At 44.1% G+C, this 17,763-nt stretch overlaps 1 protein-coding gene across 1 annotated transcript in view; it reads right to left on the bottom strand.

Annotated features, from left to right (window-relative positions):
- Window positions 1–15,963, bottom strand: part of LOC143964187 (C-type lectin domain family 4 member E-like) — a 161,343-nt gene extending 145,380 nt beyond the window's left edge. The window contains exon 1 of the mRNA XM_077473884.1: window positions 15,858–15,963. Within this exon, the coding sequence (XP_077330010.1) occupies window positions 15,858–15,891 (34 nt within the window). The 5' untranslated portion in view covers window positions 15,892–15,963. The remainder of the gene's footprint in view (window positions 1–15,857) is intronic.
- Between the last annotated feature and the right edge of the window lie 1,800 nt (window positions 15,964–17,763).

Here is a 17,763-nt window from a genome sequence, read left to right on the forward strand (position 1 = left end):
GTGTAGAGCATTTTCATCGGACCAAGTGCCACGCATGCTCAGATCAAATTCCTACATCAAAGCTATTGGCTACTAGCCTGAATCTAGTCCCATCGTAACGAAATTACGTCATCACGTTCTGAAAGATCGGATTTTTCGCCAACTTGGCCCGACCGTGTGTATGCAACAGTTTCGGACACAATCCGTCGAACTAAATCCGACGGGCAAAATCCAACGGATTTGGTTGCCAAAATCTGTGTACGTGGGCTAAGAACACCACCAGCTACCAAGCACCTGAAGCTGATGTAACCGAATAATTTTATTTTGAAACGTCACATCCCTTCAAGACTGCCTATGCTGATGCTGAGTGACTATCCTGTTATGCTGACTGACTCTCCTCTTCCTCCTCAATAATCCTGCTGATAGCTTGGAAGAACATTTTTGGTTCTGGGCGCCACCACCAGTGGCTAAGGCCCAATTTTTCAGCCCCTGTTTAACAGGGGCATGTAATTAAAATTTTTGATGCAATGCTTTGCAGCAGGGCTCATTCCTGCACTTCAACTAGAGTATCTGTGAGGGGTTGCAGTGTCGTGGCACCAGCACCAGTGCCTAAGGCCCAATTTTTCAGCCCCTGTTTAACAGGGGCATGTAATTAAAATTTTTGATGCAATGCTTTGCAGCAGGGCTCATTCCTGCACTTCAACTAGAGTATCTGTGAGGGGTTGCAGTGTCGTGGCACCAGCACCAGTGCCTAAGGCCCAATTTTTCAGCCCCTGTTTAACAGGGCGTGTAATTACAATTTTTGATGCAATATTTTGCCGCAGGGCTCATTCCTGCTCTCCAACTAGAGTTTCTGTGAGGTGTTGCAGTGTTTTGGCACCAGTGCCCAAGGCCTAATTTTTCTGCCCCTGTTCAACAGGTGCATGTAATTACAATTCTTGATATAATATATCACAGCAGGGCCCATTCCAGCTCCCACCAAGAGTAACTGTGAAGACTTACAGTGTTATGGCACCTGCACCACTACCACCACCAAAGGCCCAATTTTTCTACCACTGTTCAACAATGGCATGTAATTACAGTTCTTGATATAATATTTCACAGCAGGGCCCGTTACAGCACCCACTGAGAGTAACTGTGAAGACTTAGTGTTGTGGCACCAGCACCACCACCACCTCAACCACCAATGGGCCAATTTTTCTACCACTGTTCAACAATGGCATGTTATTACAATTCTTAATATAATAGTTCACAGCAGGGCGTTCCAGCACCCACCAAGAGTAACTTTGAGGGCTTACAGTGTTGTGGCATCACCAACACTTTAGGCCCAAATTTCTGCAGAGCATATAGGCCAGGCCCCTACTTTCAAAACATCCAACTTACAAACGTCTCCTACTTGCAAACGGAAGGAGACAACAGGAAGTAAGATGAAAATAGACGGACGGCAAAAAAAATTATACAGAAGTGATAACCCTTCCCTATGTTTTCCAAAAAGCTTAAAATTGATTTTTTGACTGGAGCTACACTTTAAAAATGTACCAGTTGAAAATTACAAACAGATTCTATTTAACACAACAAATCTACACAGTCCCTGTCTTGTTTGCACCGCCTGTATACTGCTGTTCTGAGTATATAGGGCCTGGGGGCCCAACACCTTTCCTTTTTTTTATTTGGGTACGGGGTTCTCCTTAATATCCGTACAAGACCCAAAAGGGCTGGTAATGGGCAGGGGGGCTACCCATGCCATTTTTCTCAATGATTTTCATCCGTATTGCCGGAGCTAGATGGTACATTAAAACCGCAAGCAGTTTTAACCACTTAACAACTGGCCCATAGCCGAATGATGGCTACAGGGCGGTTGTTTAACTCTGAGAGTCCGTCATATGACGTCCTCCCAGAATTGGGCGCGCACTCGAGAGCATCCGTGACCGGCGGGTCCACGGGACCCGGCGCATCAGGGATCACGGTAAACGGCCAATCATCGCGGCCGTTTACCACGTGATCGCTCCATCAAATGACGGAGAGATTATTTGTAAACAAATCGGTGTCATGTTATGATGCCGGTTACTCCCTCCCCTCTCTGTACCGATCGGTACAGCGGAGGGGGAAGAGATCAGTGTTAGCAGCACTGTGGGCTGGATCTGCAGTGCCCACGGCGCTGCTCACCAAAAAATGAACCCCTCAATTCCCTGCCGATACTCTGCAATACCCTGCAATGCTCTGCAATACCCCATACCATGCCAATACTCTGCAATACCCTGCCAATACTCTGCAATACCCAATACCCAGCAATACCCTGCCAATACCCAGCAATACCCTGCCAATACCCAGCCAATACCCTGCAATACTCTGCAATACCCAATACACTGCCAATACCCTGCAATATTCTGCAATAACCTGCAATACCCAATACACTGCCAATACCCTGCAATACTCTGCAATAACCTGCAATACCCAATACACTGCCAATACCCTGCAATACCCAATACACTGCCAATACCCTGCCAATACTCTGCAATACCCATTAACCTGAAATACCCTGCCAATACTCTGCCAATACCCATTACCCTGAAATACCCTGCCAATACTCTGCCAATACCCATTACCCTGAAATACCCTGCCAATACTCTGCCAATACCCATTACCCTGAAATACCCTGCCAATACTCTGCCAATACCCATTACTCTGCCAATACTCTGCCAATACCCTGCCAATACCCAATACCCTGTCAATACTCTGCCAATACCCATTACCCTGAAATACCCTGTCAATACTCTGCCAATACCGATTACCCTGAAATACCCTGCCAATACTCTGCCAATACCCTGCCAATACCCTGCAATACCCAATAACCTGCAATAACCTGCAATACCCAATACCCTGCAATAACCTGCAATACCCAATACCCTGCAATAACTTGCAATACCCAATACCCTGTCAATACTCTGCAATACCCATTACCCTGAAATACCCTGCCAATACTCTGCAATGCCAATACCCTGCCAATACTCTGCCAATAATCTGCCTTTTTTTTTTATTTCAGGCTTCCCAGCCTAGAGGTGAGATGTGGGGTCTTATTGACCCCATATCTCACTGTAAAAAGGACTTTTCATGCCATATTCCTATTACAAGGGATGTTTACATTCCTTGTAATAGGAATAAAAGTGATAAAAAAAATTATTTTTGGGAAAAAAAATGTCAAACTAAAATAAATAATAATGCAGAAGCGAACACATACGCAAGTCCCGCCCATATATGAAAATGGTGTTCAAACCACACATGTGAGGTATCGCAGCGAACGTTAAGCCGCGTACACACGGGCGGACTGCCTGGCCTACTTAGTCCGCCGAAACACATTTCAGCAGACAGTCCGCTCGTGTGTGGGCTTCAGCGGACTTTTTCAGCGTGCAGTCTGGCGGACTAAGTATTTCGGAATGTTGGAAATACTGTCCGCTGGACTCGCATTTCGGCGGACAATCCGCCCGTGTGTATGCCGGTCCGCCGTACTTTTGAAATGAGCGGACTTTTCCCGCCCGGAGAAAAGTCCGCTCATTTCGAGCGGGTATCCAGGTAGGTGGGGCCCACGACGGAGACGTCGCTGGCCCCGCCGCCTGGTATGGACTTAAAGGGGAGCCCCAACGCCGAAAAAAATCGGCGTGGGGGTCCCCCCCAAGTCCACAACAGACCCTTGTCCGAGCACGCTACCCAGCCGGCCAGGAAAGGGAGGTGAGCGAGCGCCCCCCCTCCTGAGCCGTACCAGGCTGCGTGCCCTCAACATGGGGGGGTGCCTTGGGGAAGGGGGGGCCGCGCGGCCCCCCCACCCCAAAGCACCTTGTCCCCATGTTGATGAGGACAAGGGCCTCTTCCCGACAACCTTGGCCGTTGGTTGTCGGGGTCTGCGGGCGGGGGGCTTATCGGAATCCGGGAGCCCGCTTTAATAAGGGGGCCCCCGGATACCGGCCCCCCACCCTATGTGAATGACTATGGGGTACAATGTACCCCTACCCATTCACCTGTAAAATAAAAGTACCAAAAAAAACACAACACAGGGTTAAAATATTTTATTGCACAGCTCCGGGGGTCTTCCGTCTTCGGGGGTCTTCTCGCCGGACTCCTCCGCTATCTTCTTGTAGCTCTTTTGCTAGCGGAGGAGTCCGGCTTTCTTCCTCGCCGCCGGCCTCTTCTCCCGACTTCGGGGGTCTTGTCCCCCTCTTCGGTTCTTATGCCGGGCGGCCCCCCTTCCCCAAGGCACCCCCCCCATGTTGAGGGCACGCGGCCTGGTATGGCTCAGGAGGGGGGGGCTCGCTCGCCCCCTTTCCTGGCCGGCCGGGTAGCGTGCTCGGACAAGGGTCTGTTGTGGACTTGGGGGGGACCCCCACGCCGATTTTTTTCGGCGTTGGGGTTCCCCTTTAAGTCCATACCAGGCGGCGGGGTCAGCGACGTCTCCTTCGCTGGCCCCGCCTACCTGGAGACGCGCTCGAAATGAGCGGACTTTCCTCCGCGTGTGTGGGCGAGTCCGTTCATTTCAAAAGTAGGGCGGATAGTATGGCGGACTTAGTCTGCCGTATTAGTCCGCTCAAAAAGTGCCGTGTGTGGGCAAGTCCGTTCATTCGAAAGTATGACGGACTGTCCGTCGGATTGTCTGACGGACTAAGTTGGCCAGACAGTCCGCCACGTGTGTACGCGGCTTTAGAGTGAGAACAATAATTTTGGCCCTAGACCTCCTCTGTAACTCAAAACATGTAACCAGTAAAAAAATTTAAAGTGTCACCTATGGGGATTTTTAAGTAGCGACGTTTGGCGCCATTCCACGAGCGTGTGCAATTTTGAAGAGTGACATGCTAGGTATCTATTTACTCAGCGTAACTTCATATTTCACATTATGCAAAAACATTGGGTTAACTTTACTGTTTTTTTGTTTTTTTTAAGCACAAAACCATTTTTTTCCCAAAAAAACGCGTTCGAAAATATATAATGTTTTGGGGTTCTATGTAATTTTCTAGCAAATAAATTATGATTTTTACATGTAGGAGAGAAATGTCAGAATTGTCCTGGGTGCTCCAGAACGGCTGATGGTGCTCCCTGCATGTTGGGCCTCTGTATGTGGCCACACTGTGTAAAAATCTCACACATGTGGTATCGTCATACTCGGGAGTAATAGCAGAATGTGTTTTGGGGTGTAATTTGTGGTATGCATATGCTGTGTGTGAGAAATAACCTGATAATATGACAATTTTGTGAAAAAAAAAAAGAAAAAAAATCTTGATTTTGCAAAGAATTGTAGGAAAAAATGACCATCCGCATTATTAGCTACTGCAGGGAGCCTAAAATCGGGGAAGGAGGCAACAGTGGAGGCTGTAAATGTCAATGCAACTACTCAACGGATGTTTGTGAGTGATATACCTGGCTTTTTTTAATCTTTTACTGAGTTAAATAAACGTTAATGCACTAGGGCTGGTGTGCGCTCTATTTTTTGTGCTTTTTAGGAAAAAATGACAACTTCAAAAAACCCATCATGCCTCTTACTAAATACCTTGGAATGTCTTCTTTCCAAAAAGGGGTCATTTGGGGGGTATTTGTACTTTTCTGGCATGGGAGGGTGTCAAGAAATGAGATAGGCCGTCAGTCCTTCAGGTGTGATCAATTTTCAGATATTGGCACCATAGCTTGTGGACTCTATAACTTTCACAAAGACCAAATAATATCCACCAATTTGTACTTATTTTTACCAAAGATATGTAGTAGTGTACATTTTGGCCAAAATTTATGAAGAAAAATTACTAATCTGCTAAATTTTATAACAGAAACGAAGAACAATTCATTTTTTTTACAGAATTTTCTTTTTTTTCTTTTATAGCACAAAAAATAAAAAACCCAGCTGCGATTAAATACCACCAAAAGAAAGCTCTATTTGTGTGAAAAAAAGGACACACATTTCATATGGGTAAAGTGTTGCATGACTGAGTAATTGTCATTCAAAATGTGAGAGCACCAAAAGCTGAAAATTGGTCTGGTTATTAAGGGTGTTTAAGTGCCCAGTGGCTAAGTGGTTAAATTACTCTTTTTCTGTTAGAAATGTAATTTTGTGCAGGGACTGTTCTAAACACGGGAAGCACGTGGCACTTCACAGGCATACTATAGACACCCCCAGGCATGATACTTAAAGGAATATTTCACTTATTTTTTTCACTTTAAGCGTCATTAAAATTAGTGTTCCCGAAAAAATGTCAATTTTTAAAACTTTTTTTGCATTGATACATGTCACCTGGGGCAGGAGCCGGGTCGCCAAACCCTTTTTAGGACAACTACTTGCATATTAGCCTTTAAAATTAGCACTTTTGATTTTGAACTTTCGAGTCCCATTAGTTCATGGCTATAAGAACAGTTTTTATGACAAAGGCATGTTTGGTCTATTAGTTTATGCAGTTGTGACCACTTCTGTTGGAGGGCCTGAAAAACTCTGGTGTCATTAGTAGGTTTATGGTGAAGCTCTAGGTTATGAATGTCGGTGAGGAGTGTGGCCTTTTCTGCCATTCTGCCCATTTTCAACTGAGCCCCCTCTGCTATCCAAGTCCCCCGGGTGACACATTTTAGGGCTTCTCATTTTATTGGAGCTACTATTTAGTCTTGGGCATGGTCCAGTAAAAACTGAGAAATTATTTGTAGGGCAGATGCTAGAGTTAGTTCATCTTTGAGCAAAGACTTGTTTAGCCTCCAGGAGATGAAAGGTTTAGGGGAGTGGATCCTGTGCTGAGCAACCTGTCTGATGAATTCTGAACACAGGAGGTTGGCCACTAGGCATGACCCCCATTCAAAGAATGCTTTGCATTCTCTGAATGAATGCAAAAACATCCTCTGATTGGACAAGGTGGAGAGCATGATGTCACTGCCCCTTGTATCTCTATATCTTCTGTCTGTGCAATGTTTATACACAACGCTACTTTGTATCTCTCTATCTGCCATCTGAACAAAGTTTTTAATAAATTCATAATCAATTTAAATTCATTACAGTTCATAAAAGGTTAATTTAATAATTTATCATTAATAAAGATGATAAAAAGATTAAGAAATAAGGCAAAGTTCCTATAACTCTTAAAAGAAGGACTTAATAAATTGGATATGGAGATCTCAAAAAATGAAATAGAATAAGTAATTCAAAGCATTAGAGTAGGAAAAAGCCCAGGTCCAAATGGGATCACCTCACCATATTGTAAAAAAATTTAAGGAACCCTCTCCCCACATTTTATGTCATATATGAACTCGATAGGGGACGCACAGAAGCACTAAGTGCCCACATAACCCTCATAGCCAAAGAAGGAAAGGATCCAACAGTATGTGCTAGTTATAGGCAGATATCTATATCTTTGATAAATGAAGTTTTATGCAAAGATACTGCTGGAAAGATGGAAGCCTCTTATGCCAAAATGGATAGAAAAGGACCAGGGGGGGTTTTGTCTCTGATAGGGAGGAGAGAGACAATGTAATAAGAACATTACTTCTGATGCATGAAGCCAAAAAGGGGAAAGAAACCATTGTTACTTTTATCAGTAGATGCCGAAAAGGCTTTCGATCGACTTGATTGGGAGTCTCTAGAATGTATAGATTGATAGAGGCACTGCACTCCAGTCCAACAGCACGGGTACCAGTAAATGGGACCTTCCCGGTTCCTTTGTATTGTACAATGTTACACGTCAGGGATGCCCATTATGTCCACTGCTTTTTGTCCTTTCCCTGGAGCCCTTTCTGGCGACCATTCGAGCAAACCAGTAGATTAAGGGGATGGAGTTTGATGGGCAGGAACATAAGATTTCTGCGTTCGCAGATGATGTTATGTTGTATGTGTCCAATCTAGGCAAGTCCCTCCCAATTACAATGTCAGAATTCAAAAAATTATTTAGAAATCTCTAATTTAAAGATTAATAAAGATAAGACGGAGATATTAAATTTTTCTATCCCTATGGTAGAAAGAAGACTTCATAAATTTCAATATCCCTTTGTCTCGAAGTATAGAAGCCTAAAGTACCTTTTTATTTTTTTGTCTACTTCAGAAGTAGATCTGTATCAGGATAATTATTTACCTCTATTAAATAAAATTAAGCAAGATCTCAGGGGCTAACCAATAAATACCCAATAAATCAATTGACATGGTTTAGTAGGATAAATGTGATCAAGATGATGACACTGCCAAAAGCATTATATGTATTCCAGGCTCTGCTGATAAACATCCTGAGGGCCTATTTTAAGACCTTCGGGATGTTGGTTGGAAAAATTATATGTAAAACATAGGAAGGCCTGTATCTCTCTTGGGTCTTTGATAAAGCCTCAGTCCAAGGGGGATTATACCTCTCGGATTTTGAGAGGTACCATGAGGCAGCAGTGCTACAGAGGACGATTAATTGGACCCATGGTACCTCCCAGAAAAAAATGGAAGAAAATGTATGTGGAAGACAATTAAATCAAATACTGTGGATACCAAGGCAGTATAGGGACCTCCCTGATGAAATGGCCCAAATAACAAAAGAAACTTTAAGAGCTCGGGATAGCTTTTTTAAATCTAGACGATACAGTTCATTAATGCCCCTATCAGCCACAAGCTATTTCCCACCAGGGAGAGAGAATAAACTATACCTGAGGTGGACAGATAGTCTGAAATTAAAAACTTTCTGTTCAATAAGTGAATTACGAGAGAGATATGGAGACTCACCTTGGGATATGTGGAGATACAGGCAACTCCAACATTTTGTTGATACTCTCCCAAAACCCCTTCGCTCTATTATGGAGCTAACCCCATGGGAAAGTTTTTTAGATCAAGGTGGGATAAGGGGAAGTGGAATATCAAATGTATATGGGATGTTGGTCTCTTCCCCGGGCATAGGACCATTACGCTTTCTAGAGAGTTTGGAATTAGATCAGACTATACCAGAGCAAATGAAACATAAAATCATAGATTATGTACACTCCAAATCAATAGATACCAGAATAAAAGAAATAAACTATAAATTACTAACAAAATGGTATTATGTTCCAACAAAGCTTCATAAAACAGACTTGGGGATATCATCGTTATTTTGGAGAGAGCGTGGGATGGAGGGTACTCATGCACATATCTGGTGGCAGCGCTGTGAAATCCAACCTTACTGGAGAGTAATATTGATTAGTGGGGTGGAGATCGCACAGGACCCCTGGCAGTGTCTGTTCCATGCTACGGGGAGTTGAGAAAGAGATACAGAGCAAAAGTTGTACCATACTTATTAAATTCAGCAAAAGTTTTAATACCAAGACAATGGAAACAAAAAAAAAAAAAAAAGTTAATAAAGGAATGGTTTAGAGAGGTAGAAAAAATTTGCCTGATGGAAGAGTTAATAGCCTTACAAAATGATTGTAGAAAAAAATGTATTATGCCCTGTACACACGACCAGTTTTGCTGTTGGAATAAACATAAAAATAAAAGGTTTTTACAACAGAATTCCGAGGAATTTCAAGCTGTCTTGCACACACACGGTCACACCAAATTACGACCGTCCAGAACACAGTGACGTACAACACGTATGATGGGACTAGAAAAGGGAAGTGCAATAGCCTTTAGAAATGTACCTTTTGCGGCATGTTCTATACATCCTACTGATGCACCACTTTACAGGTAGACTTATGCCCTGTACACACGGTCGGACATTCCAATAACAAAATCCGTCAGATTTTTTCCGACGTATTTTGGCCGAAACTTGTCTTGCATTCACACGGTCGCACGCAGTGACGTACAACGGGACTACGAAGAGGCCAGTAGCCAATAGCTTTCGTCTCCAAATTTATTCTGAGCATGCGTGGCCCTTTGTGCTTCGGAATTCTATAAACATGATCGGAAAAACTCCGATCAGATTTTGTTGTCGGAAAATTTTAGGTCCTGATCTCAAATTTTTTCCGGCCAAAATTCAGACGGAAAAAGTCCGTTAGAGACTACACACGATCTGATTTTCCGACAACATAATCCGATCGGACTTTTCACGTCAGAAATTCTGACCGTGTGTGTACGGGGCATAAGGGGACCACCCATTACGATATTTAAAGGATTTTTTCATTTTTATTGTAGCACTTTAGGCATCATTAACCACTTAAGGACCGCCGTATTGCCATTCTACGTCATCAGAATGGCACAGGCAGGCACAAGCACGTAGATGTACGTGCCTGCCTTCCAGCGGGTGGGGGGTCCGATCGGACCCCCTCCCGCTGAATACGGTGGTCCATTTCCCTCCGGGAGCGATCCGTGATGAGGGGATGGCCGTTGGTTTCTGGCCACCCCCTCTGGATCGCTCCTGGCCAATGACGAACTTCCTCCCACTGTGTATTGTTTACACAGGAAGGAGGAAGTGATGTCATTCTCCTCGGGGCGGTCTTTTTGACCGGACTACGAGGAGAAGACTAAAAGTAACTAAGTAAGTGCACCAAAACACTACACTGACACATAGGTACACATAGGTACACAAACCCCCCCCGATCGCCCCCCGCCCCCCCCCCCCCAGTCACAGTGTCACTGATTGCATTGATCATTTCTTTACTGATCAATGCATTCAGTGTCAGTTGTAAAAGTAAAAACTGTCAGGGCAGTTAGTGTTAGGTCCAGGGTAGCCCCCTATCACCCCCCAATAAAGATTTAACCCCCTGATTGCCCCTAGAGTTAACCCTTTCACCCCCTTTTGCCAGTGTCACTAAGCGATAATTTTTCTGATCGCTGCATCAGTGTCGCTAGTGTCGCTAGGTAGCTAGATATTTTTTTAGGTTCACCGCCAGGTTTTTATATCGCTAGGTACGCCGATATACTACCCAATAATGGTTTTAACATCCTGATTGCCCCTAGTTAACCCTTTCACCCCCTTATGCCACTGTCACTAAGCGATCATTTTTCTGATCGCTGCATCAGTGTCGCTACTGTCGCTAGGTAGCTAGTTATTTTTTTAGGTTCACCGCCAGGTTTCTATATCGCTAGGTACCCCGATATACTACCCAATAATGGTTTTAACATCCTGATTGCCCCTAGTTAACCCTTTCACCCCCTTTTGCCACTGTCACTAAGCGATCATTTTTCTGATCGCTGCATCAGTGTCGCTACTGTCGCTAGGTAGCTAGTTATTTTTTTAGGTTCACCGCCAGGTTTTTATAGCGCTAGGTACCCCGATATACTACCCAATAATGGTTTTAACATCCTGATTGCCCCTAGTTAACCCTTTCACCCCCTTTTGCCAGTGTCACTAAGCGATCATTTTTCTGATCGCTGCATCAGTGTCGCTACTGTCGCTAGGTAGCTAGTTATTTTTTTAGGTTCACCGCCAGGTTTTTATAGCGCTAGGTACCCCGATATACTACCCAATAATGGTTTTAACATCCTGATTGCCCCTAGTTAACCCTTTCACCCCCTTTTGCCAGTGTCACTAAGCGATCATTTTTCTGATCGCTGCATCAGTGTCGCTACTGTCACTAGGTAGCTAGTTATTTTTTTTAGGTTCACCGCCAGGTTTTTATAGCGCTAGGTACCCCGATATACTACCCAATAATGGTTTTAACATCCTGATTGCCCCTAGTTAACCCTTTCACCCCCTTTTGCCAGTGTCACTAAGCGATCATTTTTCTGATCGCTGCATCAGTGTCGCTACTGTCGCTAGGTAGCTAGTTATTTTTTTAGGTTCACCGCCAGGTTTTTATAGCGCTAGGTACCCCGATATACTACCCAATAATGGTTTTAACATCCTGATTGCCCCTAGTTAACCCTTTCACCCCCTTTTGCCAGTGTCACTAAGCGATCATTTTTCTGATCGCTGCATCAGTGTCGCTACTGTCGCTAGGTAGCTAGTTATTTTTTTAGGTTCACCGCCAGGTTTTTATAGCGCTAGGTACCCCGATATACTACCCAATAATGGTTTTAACCCCCTGATTGCCCCTAGTTAACCCTTTCACCAGCGATCACAGTATAAGTGTCACTGGTGACGCTGGTTAGCCAGTTAGTTATTTAGGTTCCCTGTCAGGTTTTTATATAGCGCCAGGGACCCCCATATACTACCTAATAAAAATGTGAACCCCCTGATTGCCCCTAGTTAACCCTTTCACCACTGATCACCGTATAAGTGTTACAGGTGACTCTGGTTAGTTTGCTTTTTATAGCATCAGGGCACCCACCATTTATTACCCAATAAAGGTTTAACCCCCTGATCACCCGGCGGGTGATATCAATTAGGTTTTAGGGTCAGGGTCTGCGTCGCCCCAGGCAGCGCTAGGTTAGTGCCAGTACCGCTAACACCCACGCGCAAAGCATACACCTCCCGTAGTGGTATAGAATCTGAACAGATCAATATCTGATCTGATCAGATCTATACTAGCGTCCCCAGCGGTTCAGGGTTCCAAAAAAACGCATTGTTAGCGGGATCAGCCCAGATACCTGCTAGCACCTGCGTTTTGCCCCTCTGACCAGCCCACCCAAGTGCAGTATCGATCGATCACTGTCACTTACAAAACACTAAACACATAACTGCAGCGATCGCAGAGTCAGGCCTGATCCCTGCGATCGCTAACAGTTTTTTTGGTAGCATTTTATATTTAAATCCGGAAGGCAGTGCTTGGTTTTCGGGGTCCCGTACATGGCTAGGCTCCCAAAAAGTCCCCCACATGTGGTATCCCCGTACTCGGGAGAAGCAGCAGAATTTATTTTGGGGTGTAATTTGACTTCTGCCCATAGCATGTGTGAGCAATATATCATTTAGTGACAACTTTGTGCAAAAAAAAAAGTTTTTAATATTCCCGCAACTTTTGGCAAAATATAAAATATTCCATGGACTCAACATGCCTCTCAGTAAATAGCTAGGGGTGTCTACTTTCCAAAATGGGGTCATTTTGGGGGGTTTTGTGCTATTTTGGCATTTTATGGCCTTCGAAACTGTGATAGGTAGTGAGGAGTTAAATCAAAAATTTGCACCCTTAGAAATCCTGAAGGTGGTGATTGGTTTTCGGGGTGCCGTGCGCGACTAGACTCCCAAAAAGTCCCACACATGTGGTATCCCCATACTCGGGAGAAGTAGCGGAATATATTTTGGGGTGCAATTCCACATATAACCATGGCATGTGTGAGCAATATATCATTTAGTGACAACTTTTTGTAAAAAAAAAAAAATTATTTTTATTTTTTGTCATTATTCAATCCCTTGGGACAAAAAAAAAATATTCAATGGTCTCAACATGGCCCTCAGCAAATAGCTTGGGGTGTGTCTAATTTCCAAAATGGGGTCATTTGGGGGGGTTTTGTGCCATCTTGGCATTTTATGGCCTTCAAAACTGTGATAGGTAGTGATAGGTAGTGAGGAGTAAAATAAAAAATGTATGCCCTTAGAAATCCTGAAGGCGGTGCTTGGATTTGGGGGTCCCGTACGCGGCTAGGCTCCCAAAAAGTCCCACACATGTGGTATCCCCGTACTCAGGAGAAGCAGCAGAATGTATTTTGGGGTGTCATTTCACATATGCCCATAGCATGTGTGAGCAATATATCATTTAGTGACAACATTGTGCAAAAAAAAAAAGTTTGTAATATTCCCACAACTTGTGGAAAAATATAAAATATTCCATGGACTCAACATGCCTCTCAGTAAATAGCTTGGGGTGTCTTCTTTCCAAAATGGGGTCATTTTGGGGGGTTTTGTGCTATTTTGGCATTTTATGGCCTTTGAAACTGTGATAGGTAGTGAGGAGTTAAATCAAAAATGTGCACCCTTAGAAATCCTGAAGGTGGTGATTGGTTTTCGGGGTGCCGTGCACGACTAGACTCCCAAAAAGTCCCACACATGTGGTATCCCCATACTCGGGAAAAGTAGCGGAATATATTTTGGGGTGCAATTCCACATATAACCATGGCATGTGTGAGCAATATATCATTTAGTGACAACTTTTTGTAAATATTTTTTTTGTCATTATTCAATCCCTTAGGACAAAAAAAATAAACATTCAATGGGCTCAACATACCCATCAGCAATTTCCTTGGGGTGTCTACTTTCCAAAATGGGGTCATTTGGGGGGGGGTTTGTACTGCCCTGCCATTTTAGCACCTCAAGAAATGAGATAGGCAGTCATAAATTAAAAGCTGTGTAAATTCCAGAAAATGTACTCTAGTTTGTAGACGCTATAACTTTTGCGCAAACCAAAAAATATACGCTTATTGACATTTTTTTTACTAAAGACATGTGGCTGAATAAATTTTGCCCTCAATGTATGACTAAAATTTAGTTTATTCGATTTTTCTTATAACAAAAAGAAGAAAATATTTTTTTTTTCAAAATTTTCGCTCTTTTTCCATTTATATCGCAAAAAAAAAAAAATCGCAGAGGCAATCAAATACCATCAAAAGAAAGCTCTATTTGTGGGAAGAAAAGGACGCAAATTTCGTTTGGGTGCAATATTGCATGACCGCGCAATTACCAGTTAAAGCAGCGCAGTGCGAAATTGGAAAAAGACCTCTGGTCCTTAAGGTGTTTATTGGTCCGGAGCTGAAGTGGTTAAAATCATTACTTCTGAAAAAAATTATAGTTTTTTTTTTTTTTTAAAGTTTGCATTGGTACATGTCCCCCAGGTCAGTACCCAAACCCCCATACCCCTTTTATGGCCAATTACTTGCATATAAGCCTTCAAAATGGGGACTTTTGATTTTTTTCTGTTTGGCTCCCATAAGCCCCGTACACACGAGCGGACTTTTTGACATCCAAAGTCCGACGGACTGAGTCCGTCAGACTATTCGATCGTGTGTGGGCTGCAACGGACTTTAGCTTCGCTAAAGTCTGACGGACTTTAGAAATGAAGCATGCTTCAAATTTTCCCGACGGAACTCCGCCGGACCCGGTCCCCTTCGAAAAATTCGCTCGTGTGTGTGCTACTCCGACGGACTAAAACTGACGCTAGGGCAGCTATTGGCTACTGTCTATGAACTTCCTACGTCGAATCCAGTTGTACGTCATCACGTTCGACTCCATCGGAGTTTGGTGTGATGGTGTGTGGTCAAGTCCGTTCGGTCGAAAAGTCCGCCAGAACTCCGTCGGAACTCCTTTGGAGGTCTGTCAGACTTAATCCCTCTCGTGTGTACGGGGCATTAGACTTCAATGGGTTCGCTGTTTCTAGAGTTCTGCTTTGAACTGAATAGGGGGGTTTACAGCCCATCTCTAATCTCTGTGTATCACCTGAGGCCAGTCATTTCACTGGTTGTATGGAAGGGTTTACAACCACTTAAGGAACTAGCAGTCATAAATAAAGCACAGTTTCCTAAATGACCCTAATTTCTCCCTATGCAGTTTGTCAGCTTTCACTGTCCTTCACATGGAGCAGGTTCCAATACACTGAATATGTGCCTGGAAACAAATAGAGCTGAGATCTTCTGGGTTCATTCTTCTTGGGGGAGATCAGTGAATGGATGTTCGCTCAACTCCCACTGCTCACCATCCAGACATCTGCCATGGAGGTCCTGGGCACCCAGGAAAGACAGGTGAGGCTGTGACACATGGGAGGGAGGGTATCATCTTCCTCAGCCCCACAAAACATTATTGGCTGTTAGTAGTCTGCTGGGCTGGGTTGAAGACTACACCGGGTATTATCGGTGGGAGCCAAAAGCCACCCCACTGCAAATTCACCTAAAATTTCACCAAATAAATCCTGGAAATTTGCTACATTTCACCATTAGACAAATGTGAATTTCATCCCTAATTCCCTCATCAAAATCTAAAAAAATATGTTTTTAGATACAGCTAAGTGAGGGAGTGAGCCATTCTGGTACTTATCAACTGAATGTTACTAACCTACTAAACACACCGACCCATTTCCCATCTCACTCAGCACTTCAAAACTATACATTTCAATCTTACCCTGCTCTATCTCCAGATCTTCACTTTTCCTCATTGTAAGGTGAGGATGAACGGGATTCCCCGTGCTCTTCACTCTCTGTCTTCTGGGACTGCACTGATCGTCTGTTCTAAGTATGTGAAGAGGAGCTCATGAAATTCTTTTTAAAATTACCACAAAAAAGAGGAAGTTTATCCGGTTTAGTAACAATTAGTAGTCTACCTCGCAACATATTTTGGAATCCTTCCCTCTGTTTTGCTTTCCTCCTTGGTTGTCCCTTTTTAGGTCCAATATATAGACCTCAATAAAAAAAAAAATCTACTTAATTAACAAAGCTTTATACAGCACAGAACTTTTTTGGTAATTTTTGCATTTGTTATTTTTAAAAGTTAGTAAATAAGCGAAGTGTCACTGCCTGTATGATAGAAACAAACCGCCACAGCACACAGATGACTTCAGAATCTAGGCCCTAACCACCTGCCCCCTGGACCCTGTTCCTTCTCAAATACTGTGGTCACCCTCTGGCTCTATCCTACACTCTCTAACCCACTTCTTCAATCCAGTGGCGGCTGGTGAAGTTTTAGGATGGGGAGGCGCCAGACCCCGCCCTTCCTTTTTGACCCCTCCCACTTGGTGAAAATGGGCGTGGTTTCAAAAAAATACTGGGCGTGGCACGAAGGTGGTGTGGTTGGTGTCTGAGGTGAATGAGGGATGGAGGGAGAGGGAGAGAGGGATGGAGGGACAGCAGGCCCAGATTCTACACTATAGAAAGATGTGTATTCTAGAAATTTTAACAATCAGCAGATAAAGATATTACAAACACTTCACCAAGCACTTCAATCATCCCGGCACCATGGTTGTTGTGGTGTCAGGATGATTGAAGCACATTATTTATACTATTACATTGTAATATAAAATGAAATCATTCAACTCACCATAATGCAGAATCAGTGGGAGCCCTGAGCGTGTCACTAGCCACGGCGCCTGCCACCAGATGCCATCAGGTGTCCCCAGCGGAGTCCCTCCTTACATGCAGCCTGTATCACATCAAATGCAGCCTGTGTCATGGCAAATGCAGCCTGTGTCCCACCAAATACAGCCTGTGTGTCATAAACCAGATGTGACCAAAACTGTGCGACTTGCGACAGCATGAACCAGACATAAATAGGTGAAAGTAAATTTATTAAAGTAAGTGCATATAAAATGTGAGCACACCACCAATACAATCTGAGTGAACAAACCAAACAACCAAACAGTGATTACAAACAAACCAGCATATGTAGCAAAAGGGAGTACCAGAATCCTAGTCAGGCCAGGCCAGGGTCATAAACAGGAGGTCAGCAGATGGGGGACGACGACAAGGAGAAAGGGATCAGGTTGCAGGACAAGGTTCCAGGGATGCAGGAATAGACAGGATCAGGTACAACAGGTTCAGGAGGCAGGATGCAGGATGCAGGAATCAAGGTTCAGAATCAGGCTTAGGCTCAGGCTAACAGGTAACAGGTAAACAGGCTGCAGGTCAGGGCACAAGGACAATACCAGGGTAAGATGTGTGTGCACTTGCCGGGTATTTATACTGTGGCTGCTATCATTCATGTGACTCCTGATTGCAGAAGGTAATACCTGCTCCACACTACCAGGATCCCTCCGCTGGTGGACGCCAGTACTGCGGCCCAAAGATGACATAATTCCAGCAGGGTAAAGCTCTTCTGACAGCTCAAAACTGCCAGAAGACACCTGCTGGTGGATCTCAGTACTGCATGCCAAATGATCAATATTACCAGCGGAGGGAACCTTTCCTGACACTGTGTCCCACAAAATGCAGCCTTGCCTGTGTCCCATAAAATGCAGCCTGACTATGTCCACCAAATGCAGCCTTGCCTGTGTCCCACCAAATGCAGCCTTGCCTGTGTCACACCAAATGCAGCC

The sequence above is a fragment of the Lithobates pipiens genome, unplaced genomic scaffold (assembly GCF_037356315.1).
Source record: "Lithobates pipiens isolate NorthernLeopardFrog02 unplaced genomic scaffold, aLitPip1_a1.2 Scaffold_8, whole genome shotgun sequence".
In the NCBI taxonomy this organism is placed as follows: domain Eukaryota; kingdom Metazoa; phylum Chordata; class Amphibia; order Anura; family Ranidae; genus Lithobates; species Lithobates pipiens.